The sequence below is a fragment of the Podarcis erhardii genome (assembly GCF_964252035.2).
Source record: "Podarcis erhardii genome assembly, chromosome: 3".
Lineage (NCBI taxonomy): Eukaryota > Metazoa > Chordata > Lepidosauria > Squamata > Lacertidae > Podarcis > Podarcis erhardii.
The window spans coordinates 49,940,319-49,959,494 of record NC_138507.1 but is presented as its reverse complement, the minus strand read 5'-3'; the positions used below and the strand labels follow the sequence as shown (position 1 = coordinate 49,959,494).

Genomic DNA, 19,176 nt, shown 5'->3' with positions numbered 1-19,176 from the left:
AATAATACCCCGCCCATCTGACTGGGTTTCCTCAGCCACTCTGGGCGGCTTTCAACATTTTCAACAGAACATTAAAAACAGAATAAAACTCCAACTTCCCTAAACAGGGAAGGCTATCCCTGAGCCACTTTCCCCCCATGGCAGTTAGGGATGGTACCCCGCCAGCTGGGAACCCTTAGCAGTCTGTGCTGGGTGAGGAGATTTCACCCCTCCCATACCCAAGAATCTCCTGAGAATCTCCTGAGGTCTCTGCTGACTCTACAGAGAGGAGGAGCAATGTACTGCTCTCTACTTAATTAGTCAAGTGAGTGAATCTGTGTGTGAGAGAGAGTCAGTCAGTGTGTCGGAGAGAGAGTGCAAGAGATTGTGTTTATAGATAAGATTGCTGCTAAGAGCAGCTGCAGGCACTCAGAGTATAGCATTGATGTATGCTCAGAATATTTAGCTCTGTATATAGTTTTGTATTATAGCTGTAGCTGTAGTTATAGAATAAAAGGAGGATACTTTACAGAGCTGCTCTCCGAGTGGTTTATACTCTGCAAAACGCTGCTGCGCAACGACTGTATAATTGAGACAGTGAATCCGGTGCTCTCAGCTCCAAGCTGTGAGTCCACAGCACTGTGACATGTTCCTGTGGGAAAGGAGGTCTCTGGCAGTGCTACCCAGCTCGCCTAGCCCAGTCGGGGCTGTAGTGCATGAGTCCAGTTGGTACACTGGCTCAAGGGCGATGCTGACACTGGGTTCATAGTAAGTTTGCTTTTGAAATTGTGCAGCGGGTTCTAGCCACTGGCTTTAATAGAATTGAAGTGTGTTTTTATTTATATGGTTTCTAAACTGCCGTTCATCAAGGAGATCCCATGGTGGTTCACACATCTCTACAGCTAAAAACTCAAAATAATGTAACAACATTAAAACATAAAATTAAGAACCAAATAAAGGGTATTTGGTTGTTTTTTTAAAAAAATCCAGTCAATTGAACAAAGCAAAGAAAGATGCCAGGAATTGTCCTTGGGACCTTCTGCATGCAGAGCATGTTTCGACTCTTGAGCTTCCCTCTACAAATATGTATGTGTTATACAAAACACATATTCTTTGCTTTTGTATTTTAATTGTTTAAAAATCCAAGGTATCAAAGCCACACACGCAGCAATAATGACAAACACTACCAACAATGGCAGGGGAAGGGGAAGAATTAGGACATGGCTTTAAAATATTTGCACCTGCTGATCATCTAAAAATTTGTATTTAAGTGTTGATATAATTAATTTAGGATGCTTTCTGTAGAGTGAATATATTTAATAAAGATCTGCCAGTATAATTTTTGACACTGTCTGCTGTCACTTTGCATTTAGCACAACTTCATCAGCTTGGCATGACTTTCCATAATATAAGGGCTTCATAGATGAGAGGGATTTAAAATTAGTTTGGCTTTAATTTCAGGCAGTTGTGCTTCTATCAAAATATACTGGGTTGCTGCTTTTCAGAATGCACTGTTGAGTCAAAACACCAAATTTGACATTTGCTTCACATTTTGTATGTGTCTCAGACATGGAACGGATTTGAAGGACTAGGCGAATTTGTGGCCCTCTAGATGTTGATAGACTTGAGTTCCCATCACCCCTTTACAATTGGCCATGTTAGTAACGTCTGGAAGATCACAGGTTCCAACACATCTGTACAAAGCATATCTGTAGTCCTACATATGTTTGTAACTTTATAATTTGACACACCTGTTTTGCTTTTGGTTTGTAAAATGCTTTTGGGGGGGAAACAAACCTTTCTGAGTATTGTTAGTAACTTTTTGTTTGGTGTATGTCAATATTTATGTTGCATTCATTGTGATACATTTTAGGTATCTGATGATGGGCAGTACGCTTTGCTGTCCATACGAGAAGGATGTGATCCAGTTAATAGGCTGTGGTACTGTAATCTACAGAAGGAATCAAATGGTATAACTGGTAAGAGGCTGCTTTCTTCATGTCAAAGTAAAATGACTTCTTTCCGAATACATTGCAAGTTTACGTATAACAGGAAGTTACAAATCTTGTACGAAGAATAAAAACATGGGTATGTTCCTAGTGACTGCTTGAGCTGCCCTGTTCTCCAGCCAGTATTTGTTAAACAGAGAAACCACACATTCTTTCCTTAGGCTGCATACGGGACTTGTCTTTAACAGTCACATTCTGGATTGCTACAAATTTTCCTTCTGTCGTTTTAGGATTATGCAAGCATACGAAGGGGTAGCTTGGTACATATTCCACCCTATGTGACTCGGTCTGCACTGAAGGTTGGGCCCAAGTCAGGTAGCTGAGTTGAGTCCCTGGATGCACATGTATCACACCTGTGCTGAGCAACTGATAGTGCAGTTGGCCAGCTGACCATGCTCACGGTCTCAGCAATAACATTTACAGCCCTGAACAACTTGGGACCAAGTTACTTGAAATACCTCCCCCCCCCCCCGTATAGACCTGTAAGACAGCATGGCCAATAGTCAGGGAGGACTGGAGCTATAATCCAGCAACATTTGAATTCCCCACTCCTGCTACAGAATTTACCCCTTCTCTTAGAATGCTTGCATTCGAAGCAATAAACTGTTCTTGGGACTTTAGATTTTTCTCTTTCCCCCTTTGCTTTCATCATATTATTTGCTTGCTGCAGAAGAAGCCTTTCTGAATTTGTCTATGCATGTATGTTCCATTTTCAAAATTGCATTTATGGCTGCCACTGTAGACTACTTCCCCTCCCTCCAATCTGAAGTTCCATCAACTTATGTGATTAAATAACTCCCTACTAAAACCTGAATCGTAGAATTGTAGAGTTGGAAGGGACCCCAACGGTCATCTAGTCCATATATTTCTCGCTCTCCTAAGGCAACGATCCCTTGCGATGTCATCTAGCGGGCTCAGGGGACAGCCCATCATATATTATACTGATAGATATAATCAGTGAGAAGACTTTAACCAGTGAACTTGATTCAGAGCATACTTTCAGTGTAGGCTTGAAAACATAGATAACTTGTTCAGTGTAAGACCAAAACAAAAAACCATTGAGCCTCTACTGTATATTTGCATCTTTTTGTATCATAATTTGATTTCATCCTAAGAACATTTCTAACCTTAGATAGAACTGCATGAGAAAAAATACGTGGGAGAAGGATGTGGAATATTATCCAAGTCATTTCCTCAATCTGTCCCTTTTTTCCAATGGGGATTCAAAACCCAATTCTAAAATAAGCTTTATTTCTGTCATGCTGTGCACATGATAGCTAATTAAAAAATCAGTACCTCTCATACGTTTAATTCATCACCTTTCCTCATCTTTTCTTTAGAGCAATCCCTTTATACATTTTCACGATTGCCAAAAGTTTTTGTGTGTGTGTCTGAGCACAACTGTAAGCAATGAGTAACTTCAACTTTGCTTTCTTTTCTTTAATGACTGTTCAGGTTGATATCAAGGACCACAGTTGGTTTCTGAACTTAAGAGTGAGACTGACAAATCCATTCATTTTCATACTAAATTTAGATCCTGCCTTTTCTCCAAGGAGCTCAAGGCAACTTCATAGTTCTCTTTCTGCCTCCCATTTATCCTCACAGCAACCCTGTGAAGTGGGTTATACTGAGAGTCGCCCAAAATCATCCAGTGAGTTTCATGATGGAGTGGGAATTTGAACCCTGGTCTTCCAGGTCCTAGTCTGACACTCTGGTTCTGCATTTAAAATGTGGAAGACTGGTGTGAGTGCAACTTGTACTTCTGTTTCCTTTGTTTATCTGTAAAATTTGGCATAGCTCTAAAGGAAGCTGAGGTCTTCCGGATGATGTTGAACTCCCATCATCCTTAACCATTAGCCATAGGAGCTGGAAGCTGAAGCCCAACAACCTGCTAGGGGTAAGGATAATAATAATAATAATAGTAATAATACCTTTATTGTCAATGTACAACCTGTGTACAGTGAAATTAACCAAGCCTCCCTCCCCCCCCCACAAACACTCAATCTCATTGCACTCTGTGTGCTTGTCGCACAAGTCACCAACCCCAAAAGTCAGTTGCACTATATTATTTTCCGTTCAGCAGCCTAACAGCCCACAGATAGAAACTGTTTTTTAGCCTGTTGGTACGACTGATTATACTTCTATATCTCCTGCCCGAGGGTAGAACATTAAAGAGGTGTAAATCGTCCCTGAGAATTTTTCTCACTCTCCTAAAGCAACGATCCCTTGCGGTGTCATCTAGCGGGCTCAGGGGACAGCCCATGATATCATGTGCTGTGTTCACCACCCTCTGTAAAGACTTTGTCTGTGGCTGTCAAGCCATTGTACCACACTGTGATACAATATGAAAGGACATTTTCTATTGTGGACCGGTAGAAGGAGGTAAATCAATTGTTGTTTAACATTGTTCTTTCACAAGACCCTGAGAAAATGAGGTTTCTATTGGGCCTTCCTAACCACCTGAGTTATATTGTTTTTCCAAGTGAGGTCTTCACTAAGGTAAACTCCCAGGAATTTAAAGGAAGAGACTGTCTCCACACAACCCCCCAATATATATTATCTCTTCCTCCGATAACTTCTGTCTGCCCTAAAGTACTTCAGACTGTTAGCTTTTAAGTTGACTTCCAGTCAAACGTTTCTGGCCTTTCATGTGGCCAGAAAAGATGAAGTCAGCACCACTGGACTTTGGGTGAGAGTCAAGATGAATGTTCAGCATCTATTCTACCATTCTCCTTCTAAGCCACAAGGAAGAAGATGCTGAATCCCAGAGAATGCTGGTGCTTACACTGTACATTAAAGTGAAAACTTTACTAACTCTACCAGAACAATAGGCATAGCTGTTGTTTGTTAATGCAGACATACCAAGCCATGATTAGCCAAGCCATAGTTTGTAAACCCACATTACACTACAGTTCCTTGCCCCCTTTTCTTTTTCAGCTTATCACACACTGTGGTTTGTCAATTCGGGCATCACGCCAAACCAAAGTAAAGCATAATTAATCATGGATTCACATGATGGCTGAATTAGCCCAACACGATCCTGACCCAACAGAAATGCCTGTTGTTTTCTTAGTGTCATGCATTGTAATATCGCTGAGCATTGGCAGTACCAAAAAATATCAACAGTAGTAGCAAGTATTGGCAACGGCATTTCTGATTCACATTGAAATAAAGGGTAAAAGTAAAAAGATTCCTTGTGTTAGTAATTATTGTTAATTTCTTTGGGTTGTTTAATATTTTAGCCAATCTCTCCCATATTTATAGAAAAGTCAATACTGCACAGTGTATCTGTAGCTTGAGTAATTTCACTGTTGTGAGTAGATCTTTCTGCATACTGATGATCTCAAATCCTAAAAAGCCCACAGTAATTATTTTTTCACACAAAGAACCAACAGAGACGTGATTTTCCCTTTGCTTAACCCATATTAAGAGTTTATGATTACTGACAGGATCTCAGCACTCCCTATATACCGTGTTTTTCGCCCTATAGGATGCACTTTTCCCCCTCCAAAAATGAAGGGAAAATGTGTGTGCGTCCTATAGGGCGAATACAGGCTTCAGGAAGCTCTGCGCAACCCTCCGGAGGGTCGCGCAGAGCTGCCTGCCCTCCCGGGCTCCGCGCAGCTGTCCGCAAGCCTGGGGAGACCGGCGTGGCTCCCTAGGCTTGCGGATAACAGGCTGTTCTGGGGGCTGGGGTTGGGGGAAGCTTGGGCTCCCCCCGCGCCAGCCCCGTGCCTGGGGGGGAAATTTTTTTTTTCTTCTCCCCCCCCCAAAAAAACCACTAGGTGCATCCTATAGGGCGGTGCATCCTATGGGGCAAAAAATACGGTATATTGATTGTATATAAGTCTTATATTCCAATGCTGGTTTAGTAACCGGATTTGTAATGGCTTTTAGTCAAATACAATAAATGATTGATTGATTGATTGATAGAAGTCTTATGTGAACTAGATTCAAATTAAAAGGAAGCAGATGTTAAAAGGTAGGAAGATAGAGATGGGAATCTAATCTGTTTAACGTCTTGGTTACGATGCTTTCATTTGATAGCCTCTCTGAAAAAATGCTGATATTTTAAACATAGATCAATTAGCAAAGTGTTTGGGCATTCTCTAAACTGGATTAATAAGCATCTAAAATATACTCTGTGATTAGGTATTAGATTTTTGTATATTTAACCATTGGAACATGCAAATGTACCATCAGATGGTTACCACTGAGTGAGTTAATTATACCCATAGACCCTTGACTTAACAGCATCATTGAGTGCAAGGGTGTGAGTCTCCATAGTCTTTATACTCTGCTGAAAACATCCTATATTCTGGGCAGCCCATTTCCCTTATGAAGATTTTTTAATATATAATTTATTGCTATGAGTTAGGATGCTGCCTTATAGCAAGTCAGGCCTTTGGCCCATCTAAGTCAGTATTGTCTGCACTGACTGGCAGCAGCTTTCAGACTGGGAGTCTTTGTGTCTGCCATGCCTTGCCTGCTTTCCAAAGCTGTCTTGGCTCTTTTGCCTTTTAAATTGTTGGAAGGGAATGGAAGGGTGTCCACCATTAAAGGCTCCAGGCAAGTGTGACATTTTATTAGTTCTACTGTAGAGGAGGCAGCTGTGTCTTGTCTGTTCACTGATCCTTGATGTGCCTGGGATCTGCGAAGTTGACTCATTCTGTCTCTGGTAGAAAAAGGATTTGACTCCTGAGATTAGGCTGTGCGCCTTTTAACTCACTGTCTGCTAAAGCAGCGTGAAATTTAGTTGTAACCCCCCACCCCCAAACAGCCGTCGTATCCTAGATGTTAAAACGCCTAGCCAAAGGAGAAACAACCATCAGTCAAATCTCTTAACCCTGAATCGCAAGAGAGTGAAGTTTAACTCTGCATCTTGAAATATGGGAAGTCAAAATCCGTGCCTTTCATGGGATGCCCTGGACCTGAAACGAAAGTGAATCTCCACCGCGACACTTCTGTAATGGCTGCTGCCATCTGGGTTGTTGTTGTTTTTCTGTCTGCTTCAGAAGGCTGCAGCTCAGTGTAGAGCAAAGCTGTTTCACAAGCACAGCAGCCCAGGTTCAGTCTCTGGGGTCACGGGCTAAGAAGAATCAAGTAACATCTGCCCTTGAAGAGCTGATGCCAAGCGAAGTACCCTGTACCTTGTGTCTGACTCAGAATAAGGAAGCATCCGATGCTGCCAAACTTGTTTTTAACAGCATGTTCTCTTTCTTACTGGCCTGAGAAGAAGAGGTGTAAATCTTCCCCACTCCCCTCTCCGCAGTGTGTTCTGTTCAGCTTTCTTCATTCATCCTCTGTGTTATCTGCCTTTCATTGCAGGCTTCAGGCAGTAGCTCAGTGCCAGAGTACGGGCTGCTAGACAATCTGCAGCATCTTTTCAAACACCTTCTCACTCTGCATGATGTGTGACCCATCACACACACACACTTGCATTCCTTCCAGTGAGAGATTCTGCTGCCGGAATTCTTTTCAACACAGCAGCCTCTTGGTTTTCTGTCTTCTGTAGGGAGATGCATTACCTTGGCAACTTTCTGTGTTAGCAATTTCTGCTATCAGGCAGAGCAATCTGTCTGGTTAACTTTTCTGAGAAGCTGTGCCCCGTGTGCTCACTCACTCTCCTCACCCTCCAGCTTCCTGTTGCTCCTTTTGCTTAGCAGTGGAATGGCTGTGAAAGGCCTGCAGAGGGAGAAAGCGAAGCTGTCCTGCATGGGGTACGTTGGGGCATCTGAAAATTCCTTATATAGCTTTTGGTTTTGAAAACCTTTTCAACTGAGAACTATCTTAACAGTTGTGTGAGGCATCACACACTGGTGATCGTGGGGGGGGGTGTACAAATATTCCAAAAGTGCTGCCTCTGTTTCACAGGCCAATCCTTGGTTTACAAAAGTAGGGCAACAACTTCGGCCAAGTTCTCTGATGGATAAAATCTTTGGTCCCTGGAGGGGACTTAACCTGCACTGCCGATCCTTCAGTGAGCAGTGGTTGACTCCTATGATTCAGTACACTTGATTTTTGTTTGGGAACCTGGCTTGCATGCGAGTTAAGATCTGAACCAACTATGGTCTGCTGTATTCAGAGGCAACAGCAGACAGTGGTTTGCTGCTAGGTGGAAGCAGAAGCTTCTAATCTCTCCTGTTTGGGGACAAGTAGGAGGTAGCACACAAGCCCAAGGCTAGTTGCTACTCGTGTCAACATGGTTTGACGGATTGTCTGAATGTGGCTATCTCCACTCCAAGCAACATTAGGCAACGAAGCTCTTTGCTGTCATGCACAGTATGATAAGATTTCAGAAATGCTGATAGACAGAATAAGATTAATTACTACTTCAGCATATTTGCATGTGTCAGGACTAATTAGTATGTTCCTTTTTATTAAGTTGCAAAGGAGTGCAAGGAGATGTTGAGTTATACTTGACATTTCTGTGCCATACATGATTATGGACACATATGCTTCTGAAAAGGAACACAATTCTTGTTTCTGGAGCAAAAGAGCATTAACATACATTCTAATCCTTGTAAGGTTTTCCGTATTGTCCTGTTGCTGTCAAAATCACATTTTATTTTGTTACTTTTTCAATTGCCCTGGACTCTTTTGTGAGGAAAGGTGGGGATAGATGATGATGATGATGACTGAGGATTTTGCAAGACATCAGGTCTAGATGTGTGATTGAATGTGTGGTTAAATATTAGAATGAACAGGACATCCATAAAGCAAGTCCTCCTTTCTTTAGAGCCAACAAGCTATGATTCTTGCAGGAAAAAGAATCTTGTGGGGTCAGAAGAACACGGAGTGGTAGTCAACCAAGTTACGCATGGTCATTAACTTATTGCCCTACTCTGAGTTAAAGTTAGTTGAATGCAGCCCATTGCTATTAAATATCCTCATCCCGTATATTTGGTTTTACAGTTGTAAGTGCTTTCCTTTTTCTCTTAATGTAGGTCTTCTGCACTGGGTGAAACTGATAGACAACTTCGATGCAGAATATGAATATGTCACCAATGAGGGAACTGTCTTCACCTTCAAGACAAACCGTCATGCTCCAAATTATCGACTAATTAACATTGATTTTAGTGACCCTGAGGAATCCAAGTGGAAAGTGCTGGTTCCTGAACACGGAAGAGACGTTCTGGGTAAGAATATTAAGTTACAAAGGAGAAAGAGGCCACATACTAAACTTTGTAATAACTCGGAAGGACTTTCACCTTGCACCAACAGTCTCTTAAGTTTAAGAAATGTTGTGAGGCGGAATTTCACGTTGTCTTTTAGCAGCAGTTCTACAACCATGGCACATGAACCACAAACAAGTAGCGCACAGTGAAACAGAATAGTTGTTTTAAGTTGTATCCGACTAAGTAATACTCAGGGTAGGCCCATGGAAATCAATGTGCTCAGAGTATGGCTTATCTGGATGGTGCAAAGATGGGGCAGTGGCGAGGCTGAAGTGATCTGGGTGCACCAAGAGAGCCAGTCCTGTGTGCCTTCATAATCCCAACTTCACCGCTGCCCATCCAGGTAAGCAGCAGCAATGCTGGTGTTGGGAAGGTGTCCTTACAGCACCGTACCGCCAGCTAATTCTCTTTTAGGCACTGTGGGGGAAATCTTCTCCCACCCAATTGCTAGATTCCTGTATACCAGAACTGCAGAAGTTATAATACTCAAGTTGTGTGAGAGCGCTTTATTCCTAAAGAGCAACTTGTCCTGATGCTAACAGGCCAAGCTGCCGTTGTCTCACATTGCTTTAGTCTCTTCCCAGATTTGCCTTGGAAAGAAATAATTATATCAGAAGGCAGTTAATAATTTATCACTGTGAAGGCTTTGCAGTCAAGTTCATTTTTGATTTTACCTGATAAAGATGACATATTAATGAAGTGCCTTCTGCAAAAACAAGATGTGTAAGAATTCAAAGGTTAAATGGTTACTTAGCATGAAGTGCCGTGGCTTAATCATTGCCGTGGCTTAATCAGCACTTGACACCAATGCTCTCAAATTCTAGATAGCACAATGATTGTAAACATTCTTCTTTAGCTCTTTTCTATGTATATTTAAGCACACAAACTAAGGCTTCTTTTTTCTCGTTTAGCACTTTTAGGAGACATCTGAAGGCAGCCCTGTTTAGGTTATTGTATTTTAATATTCTGTTGGAAGCCGCCCAGAGTGGCTGGGGAAACCCAGCCAGATGGGCGGGATATAAATATATTATTATTATTATTATTATTATTATTGAGAAACTACTCCTGTGCCACTATTTGGAAGTGCCTTGGGTGTTTTATATTGTGAAACCTTTCCCACATCTCAGGCAAAATAAATGCAAAGTACATACGAATGGAAGGCCTGCCGATCTGCAATCCAATCCTAAACATGTGTACTCAGAAAGAGAGCCAACTGATGGCAGACCTAGGCCCCTAACCAAGCCAAAGTTAGTAGTGGCCAAATCCCATTTAAAACAGTGGAACTGATGTCTTCCATTAGTACTTGTAGCTGTGTAGCTCAGACAAACCCACTGTATCCATTGTTGGGACTTACTCCTTAGTATGTTTAGGAATGAAGTTTTGGTCTTTGCTAAAAATGGGTTTTAAGACTGATTCACACGAAGATGTTTTGCTCCCTACTGGATCAGTCTTTGGTATGCTCATGTGGGCACACACTGCATGTGAACTGGAAAGTTGCAGCCACAGCCAGTTCATAGAAAGTCACTGTAAGCCAGGTCAGGCCACTTCTCCATCTGTCCCAGTATTGTCCACTCTGAAGGGCAGTTGTCTGTCCATGATTTCCAGGAGAGGTCTTTCCCATCTCCTGCTCCCTGATCATTTAAGCTAGGAGTGCCAGGAATCCATATAGTGTTTGCCCTGATTATGGAGGGCACTTCTCCAGCTCTTTTCATTGTGGGGAGTTCTGCTGACTACAGCAGTGATTGCCTGGCTGACACAAGATATTGTCCTCATACCTGAGGATTTGGGGAAGTGTTTGCATGTAAAGGATACACCTTCTGTGAACCAGCCCTTGCTGAGAGTTTTCTATTAAGTGTCCATTGCCATGTTCCAATGGGGCAGGTATACCGTCAGTCTTGTAGTGGTCTTGATTCCTTTAACAGCCACTTGAGAAATCTAGCTTTGCATCACCATCTCCTGTTTTCTGTAGGCTGGGCTGCCAGCTGCATCAACACAGAAGTATTACCTCCCCAATCCTCCTTTCCCCCCCAAATAGCATTGCTTAAATAACAATACACTGTTGTTATGCTTTATGGTAGCTACTGCTGCTGAACAGCATAATGTTTAGGCAAAAACTGCTCTCATTGATGAAAGTGTAGAAATGGCAAAAAGATATGCCAGTTTTCTCTTTCAGCTGACACATTGTTATTTTTTTCCTACCCCAAAGCACAAAACAAGAGTTGAGTTATAAGGAGAGGTTTCACACAGAGTTGAGATAAATTTAGAATGCAATTCTGTGAATTGAGAAGTGGGGGGAACCACAGATTTTGAAAGGCAGCTCCAGGATATCTAAAATTCATGAAGGTCAGAATATTTGTTCCTTTTAGAGAGCTTTTTATTTTTTTAAGATGATTGGCATTATTTTCAGATATTTTTCAACCTTGCTTTTTTATCTAAACTCCTTAATACTAACAGAAGCTGTTAGAGAAGGCTCTGCCTGAATAAGCGGTGTTTTCTTGTTCTGCAGCATAATTTTTATTTGCGAGTTGCTTTTATCAATACAATTTGTGGCTAGAGATTAAAGCACATATTTTTGGCAGGTGTATCTGTATCCTTCCACTTGCCATTCAGGATTTCCATGCCCATGAAACTGGAACTCTCTGAAAATGAGGAGTCCCTGAATTCAGACAACCCCTTGTTCTTGTACTGCATCCTGTTCCAAGCCAACTTAGTTATTTGTCTGTCTCCCTGTGATAAATAAAATTGCCTCTAGGCAGGTTCTCCTGCTGTAAGTAAGGAGAGATATGGGCACAGTTGCTGCAGTGATGTCCTATGTTTAGAGCTTACAGTACTATAAAAAGAAGCAATTATTTCCTTTCCTTTCCCCCATTTTGTCATTATAAAACAGCCTGTGTTTTTGTTTTGTAATTCTTTTTTCTTTTTCTTTTGGTTGGTCTGGTGGGCAAAGAATGCTAGTTGAACTAAGCCAGAAATTACTGCAAAATGTTTTGTATGATAAGTTATTTATGGAATTGGTTGAAAAGAAAATGGGATAACTTGCTTCAGCAGTAGCAGTCTTTGAGTAAATAAGATGTGGTTATGTTTTTCAGTGTTCTCTGTCTGCCTCCCTTCAATCTAACATTCTTAAATTAATAACCTGATTTGGCTGCCTACAGAGTCTTGATGTTGAGTGGATAGTATATAAATTTTAAAAGAATTAAAGTTGTTAAGGTTCACTGGAGAATTAATGCTACCAAATCCTGAAGGGATCAGATTTGGGCCGTGACAATGTGTGCTTCCTGTCTGAGAGATATGGTGCCCTCACCATCCATAGCCATGGTTAGCCATGTGAAGCGCAATGACGTTAACATTGCTTAATGTCAAGAAATCCTCTTTAAGAGTGAACCCTGGTTAGTGCAAATCCTTATTGATGTAAAAGGCCAGCTGTGGTGAAGGGTTGTGGGTAAAATATTTTGACTTACCTTGCACTCCTTCACTCTCTGCCATGAGTAAGGGGTGCACCAAGAGTGCTAGGTATGTGTTATGTAATCCCTCTGTGATATCAGTAATGCAGATCACAATGCATCTTTGCTTCAGTTGTTTTATGAGAGAACAGATGTAGGCTCTTTCTACATGCTGAGTATTCCCACAAGTTGTTAACTTTGCCGGACCCAGATGGGTTATCTGAAAGTTTCATTAATAACAATGTAGAATACATACAGACAGTCTGCCATATGCTTGCTTACAAGCCAACATTTCATGTTCTTGCTTACGTAAAACAACTACTTTTACGGGTCTGGTAAGCTTTCAGAATCTAATTGAACTTGTGTTTTTGCTTAGGGCCAAGCTGCATGCTACACTTAATTCACAATGGACAGCTTTCTCTTTTTCTTCTTAAATACAGGCATGCCCCCCCACCCCCACAGTTATCAGGATCATGATGCGCAAGGAAAGGAAGCTTATTCCTTCCTTCCTTCCTCAGCTACAGCCCCTCCCCAGTGTGGCTACAAAGCTTTGGCACCTACTGTAACCTTTGCTCTAAAGTCACAGCCAGACCCTACATTAAAGCACATTTATACTACTACAACTATCATAGCTTGCCCCAGAAGAATTCTGGGAATTGTAGTTCACCCCTAACAGAGCTATAGTTCCCAGCACCCTTAACAACAATTCCCACCGTCCCCAGGATTCTTTGTATGGAAGCATCAGAGTGTTTTAAATGTAAGGTGTGGGTGTGACCTAAGCATCAGAAATGTGCAGGGTTTGGGGGGGGCTGGGGAATCATGGCTTGGGGGGGTTAAACCCCTCCCCCTGCATTGTAATGCTGTTCATTTGGGTCCTCCATGCCTGTAATCAGATTAAAACAAATGATCTTGTGCATGAGGTTTAAAGTGTTTGGCACTTGGATTTAAGAGCTAAGGAAATCTATATAACTATTGCACATTTTTAAACCAAGTGACTTTAGGTGTGTTCTGTTATGGTGATGCTTACTGCTTATTCTGAAATGGACTCTTTCCCTTCCTGTGAGCAGAATGGGCAGCTTGTGTCAGATCCAACTTCCTAGTCTTGTGTTACCTCCATGATGTGAAGAACGTCCTGCAGCTTCATGACCTTACCACTGGAGCTCATCTCAAGACACTCCCACTGGACGTTGGCAGCATTGTGGGATATAGTGGCCAAAAGAAAGACAGTGAAATATTTTATCAGTTTACTTCCTTCTTATCACCTGGTAAGTCTGTTTTGCCTTTGCGTTATGTTCTGGGCACCTTCACACATGACACTTCCCATACACAAATGTTAGTCTAGTCTAGGGAAATTCTTTTTGCAAGAACCTATTTCGCAAGTCTCTTATTTTGGAACAACTTGTTTCACATGCTTGGTGGAGCATGGCAGCAGGTTGTCACTGTGTAGATGCAGAGTATGGAGTGTTTGCAATACCCAAAGATCTTGCAGAATTGAATCTGTGTGGCAAATAACCCTGCTTTATACTGAATGATATATTGAGATATATATATACTGAATTATATATTGAAAGGACCTGTACTTAAATGGTGCTCTCATTCAGCCTATTGTGCAGATTAAATCAATCCCATATTCAACTGTAAGATTCCTCTTCGACCATATGGAAATCTGGCTTTTGTAAAATAACAAGTTTGACAATAGAATGATGACAATGGAAACAGTTTGTGTTCCTCTTGAGTGTTGCATCAAGGATGACTGTCTATAAAGTCTAAACCACCAATGATTTGTGCTTATTGGGGTGTTTATTGGGGACCAGTTATCATCTTCATAAATAGTTTGCCAATTAGTGCCTTGTGTAATCTTTATTTTTCATAGCTTTCTGAAAAGCTTTGTTCATGGTGATTTGTTAATGCTTCTTTTTAAATCCTGTAATTAGTTTACCATATTAGTTTTCAATTTAGAGAAAAGCAAAAGGTAGCGAGGGAACTTAACCTATTCTAAAACCTCTTATTTACATTTTGTGAAGGAGGAGGTATTTTGATGTAAGGAAGTGATGTGGTCATTGGACAGAGTGGTATGGCTTGTTTATAAAGTCAGTCAAATGAGAAGATGAAGTTTTGATTTTTAGACAATACTGTTTCTTCCTGTGGGTGGGATATTCCAAGTTCAAATGGCTCCCCAGCTAAAAAATAACAAGCCTCTCTGCACATAGCATGCCATGGAGAAGGGTTCAATATTTCCTCCTGCTGTTATACTTTCTATATGCAGGGAGACCTTTGTGTGTGCACATAGAATAATTTAAACAAGCAGTTTCCCACCATTCAGACGAGCAGCTTGAAGGAGTACATTTCAGATAAGGTTGTACAACACCACACTGCTCACTATATAAATGGTTGTCCATTTGTAAAGAATTAAGCGGCTGTCTCCAAACGGCTCTGAGGGCAGTTATTGTGAAACTACTGCCTATACAAAAGATGCTACATAAATGAATAAAGGGGCTCTTTCTCCAGTGTTCACTTCATAGGTAGCCATAATACCTTGTACTAGGCTTTTGTAAACAATCGTGGCAGTGGCCACATTCATAAGCTGGAAGATGTTGACATAAGAAAAGCCCCAGTGACCCATCTAGTCCAGCATGCAGTCTGTTGTCATGTGACTTTATCAGCATAGTTTTTAAAGGACCATGGCTTTTTAGCAAGAAAGCTCACTTCGTGTTTTCGAAGCCCAGTAGTAGGATCAGTGCATGGACTTTGTTCTTTTAACACTGTAATTTACAGATTAGTTCTTGTGCCAAGGGGATCTGAGCAGACAAGCTTGAAAATTGCATTCTTCTTCATTCTCCTGAATTGGTTGGACAACAAATTTGTTTCCTGTTGATAGCCTCAAGTTGTGGTTCCATTCCTGGTCTCCTTCAGATAGGGGGTGGGAAGGAAAAAAGAGGAAAAAAGTCAGGAAGCTGCTCTTAGCTGACTGCAGTTGTGCCAGCAACATTTAATAGCATTATCTTCTTTCTTGCACTCAGTTTCTTCTTTGCACTTCTCGTAGCCATGTGTTTCAACACTTGCAGAAGTGTTACGGTGTCTTCTGTTGTTTTATAGAATGATGGCTTGTGCTGCCAACGTTGTATTCTTGAACATTTTAATTTTATGTTAGTAAACTGCCTTGAACCGGGGCTCTGCAGAGAGCTTTGCAGAACCGGGGCTCTGACATTCTGGTTCCAGCCTGGTGTCTTGCAAGATGCTGACTACCAGCAGCTCTTGTTAACTGTGAAGAGCTCTTGTTTCTTATCACCCCTTGATACTCAGCCCCCCCCCCCCCCCGCAGAAAGCCAGACAGAAGCTAGCAAAATCCTCAGAGTTAAGGAAGCATCGTAAAATCAAAATACATCAACACACAAATGAGGCTGTGTGAAAATCACTGCAGCGGTGAGAAATGAAAGTGCAAGAAAGGAACTGTATTAGCAACAAGATATTACAGTGGTACCTCGGGTTACATACGCTTTAGGTTACATACGCTTCAGGTTACAGACTTCTCTAACCCAGAAATATTACCTCGGGTTAAGAACTTTGCTTCAGGATGAGAATAGAAATCGTGCAGGGGCGGCGCAGCGGCATCAGGAGGCCCCATTAGCTAAAGTGGTGCTTCAGGTTAAGAACAGTTTCAGGTTAAGAACAGACCTCCAGAACGAATTAAGTTCTTAACCCGAGGTACCACTGTAGTTGAAAGCCAGTTTTCCTTAATTATGGTCTTGTGGACAAAGGTGGGCGCCCATTTCAGGGTCTAGGGCCACATTCCCTTGGAAGAAAGTGGTTGGGGTCTACCCTGGGATCATACCTTACAGCACACCCTATAAAGAAAGTAAAAAGTATGTTATATTGTGATGTTAAAGGGGGAAAGGTGCAGGGGGAGGTGGACAGGTGATCTAGGACTCTAACAACACCACTGATTGCACATAATAATTCATTGTTGGCTGTCTATCCCTCCCAACTATCAGCACTTCCATTGTTTCCTCTCCAAGATGGAAACTGAAACAGCCATTGAGTATGCTGCACCTAGTAATGTCCTAAGTTAGTTGTTCTCTTGTTTCCCACTGTCTGTGACCCTTCCCTCCTCAACTGGGCAGATGACTAAACACAAGCCCAGCATACAATAAAAAAGAGGACAAATGCAGAATGACGCAGCATGTTCTAAACAGGAATGCCCATCACTGACGTCTGGGCCAAAAACCTCTGCTGTTGACCTATTAAGCTCAGCTCTGCTAAGGGGAAACCAATTGTATGAGAATGGAAGTATTTTTAATGCCACCCATCCATCCTGTTTCCAGGGCAGTTTGCAAAGCTACAGACTGGAGAAGCTAGACGAAGTAGGTCTGGGGTGGTTGGCTTATTGCTTACAGGTATACCCTCCTCGGGCCCCTCAGGAAATGTGGGTTATGAATCTAAATTCGTTTATTTATTTTTATTTACCACCTTTATATTCCATGTACATGGTTCTCTTCTTCCCCATTTCATCCTCACAACAATCCTGTGAGGTAGCTTAGACTAAGAGGTGGTGACTGGCCCAAAGCCAGTGAGCTTCATGGCTGAGCGGGGATTCAAACCCTGGTCTCCCAATACTCTAACCATTGTAAATGGTAGAACGCTCTTGTTGAAATGGTTAGTTTACTCTTCATTTGTTTGTGATTTAAGGAAGGGCCATTAATAAGGAAAGCAATTACAAAATTGGCCTTACTTTAAAAGAGTATTTTTTATCATTCTTTATTCATGTAAGGCTCGCTTTATGCAGACAAGTATTAAGTACATCCGACTGTGAGAGCCTTGTGAGCAAATGGAATTTATTTCAAGGAGAAATGTCCATGTACAACAAGTTTAGAAATTACTAAAAAAGGAAGAATAGGAGCCCAGGATTACATTTGCAGTGCATAATCCCCCCCCCAAAGTATGCAAAAATGTAGCAAGGCATTTTTGATCCCTAACAATCTGTGTCTTTGCTGGATCCCCGTACATTGCTTTGAACTTACTGTTAAACTTTGGCAATTGAAAAGCCTGCTGAATCGGAGCTGACTGTGTGTCAGACACTATATTGATGAGCAGTTCTGTCATACTTGTAGCACAATACACTCTGCCCAGTTTTGTGTTCAGAACAAAATAAAAATAAAAAGGCAGCTTATTCACTATGTGACATATCACTGTTCGGGCAATTAAACACAAAGAGTAGATACCAGCTGTGTTCACAGACCACATTAAACCATAGCTAATGCTTCACTATGTTGTAGGAAATAGGAAAATGTTGACTTAGTTTGGAGGGCTGAGCAGGGAAAGATCAGTCAGCTGAGAATTCTACAGCAAGATGAAAGGTCACAACTGAGTGTACATTTAATGGCATATCAGGAAATTTCAAAGGTGTGCTCTACTCACTTTTTGCAGGGTATGTCATTAAAAACATAGCATCCCATTTCAAAGCCTTTCGTTATATGAGGCCAAGGAAGATTAAAGGTGATATTACTTGATGGTGAGGATACAAAGTGTTGATTCCTAAGTGCCTCTTATGCAAAAGCCAGAACGCCTTGGGGCTTTCTAGAGGGGAGACGAGTGTTTCAACTACCATTTAATTATAAAGAAAGAAAGGAAAATTTGAGCTACTTTTTGAAATGCAAGATTTCTAGCAGAATTCATCAACTAGGTCCACGGGGAAAGAGTTTGCATCAGCTAAAAAGTTAAGCCTTGATAAATTATTATTCAATTGTATTTTCAAAGCTTTGTGTGTGTGTGTGTGTGTGTGTGTGTGTGCGCGCGCGCGCATGTGCGTGCGTGCGTGCACACACATGCACACAAACACACACACGTGAGTATTGTAGGGTGATGCTTGATTGCTTATACAGCCTGTTCGTTGGTATACCAATAATAGCTACAGACTCTTGTGAATTCTGTTCATTGAAGAGGCACTAAATCAGTGAGTGACCAACTTGAATCACGTTTTCAGGTATTATCTACCACTGTGATCTGACCAAAGAAGAACTGGAGCCAAGAGTTTTCAGAGAGGTCACAGTGAAAGGATTTGATCCTTCAGCTTACCAAACAGTTCAGGTGAGTAAAGAGCAGTGATCCTTTCTTACAGATTCTAATCAACTGCTGTAAAAGGCTGACAAGAGTTGCTGTTGGTTACAATTGATTTGAATTTACCTTTTGGTCGATTTTGCACCCTTACAAGTATAGTTACAGGATGGAGCCCATTAATTGACAGGACATTTTGATCTCATGCTGATGGTGACAGTACCCTGTGAAAATGAATGTGCCACCTGGGCAGACACCCTAAAGTCCATACTTTGTGATTCTGTGGTGTTAATAACAGTAGCTGGTGTTTGCTATGAGTCATGCTTTACTATCCTAAGAGTTTAATCTCAAGTGCCCCTAGCCAATTATAGTGACTTAAAAGGGAATCTGGTGAGACTCCTTGAGAACAGGTACTGAATTTGAAGCATTTACTTGGAATTTCAACAGTGCCAGTGCCAGAGGGACCCTGAGTCTACTTTCCGTTTCCACCTTCCCCAGCAGCTTGGACTGCTCCTT

At 41.6% G+C, this 19,176-nt stretch overlaps 1 protein-coding gene across 1 annotated transcript in view; it reads left to right on the top strand.

Moving 5' to 3' along the window:
- The window catches only part of PREP (prolyl endopeptidase), a 63,681-nt gene that overhangs the window by 21,105 nt on the left and 23,400 nt on the right, over window positions 1-19,176 (top strand). The window contains exons 7-10 of the mRNA XM_081857011.1: window positions 1,853-1,958; window positions 8,936-9,127; window positions 13,677-13,874; window positions 18,590-18,693. Coding sequence (XP_081713137.1) covers window positions 1,853-1,958; window positions 8,936-9,127; window positions 13,677-13,874; window positions 18,590-18,693 — 600 coding nt within the window. The remainder of the gene's footprint in view (window positions 1-1,852; window positions 1,959-8,935; window positions 9,128-13,676; window positions 13,875-18,589; window positions 18,694-19,176) is intronic.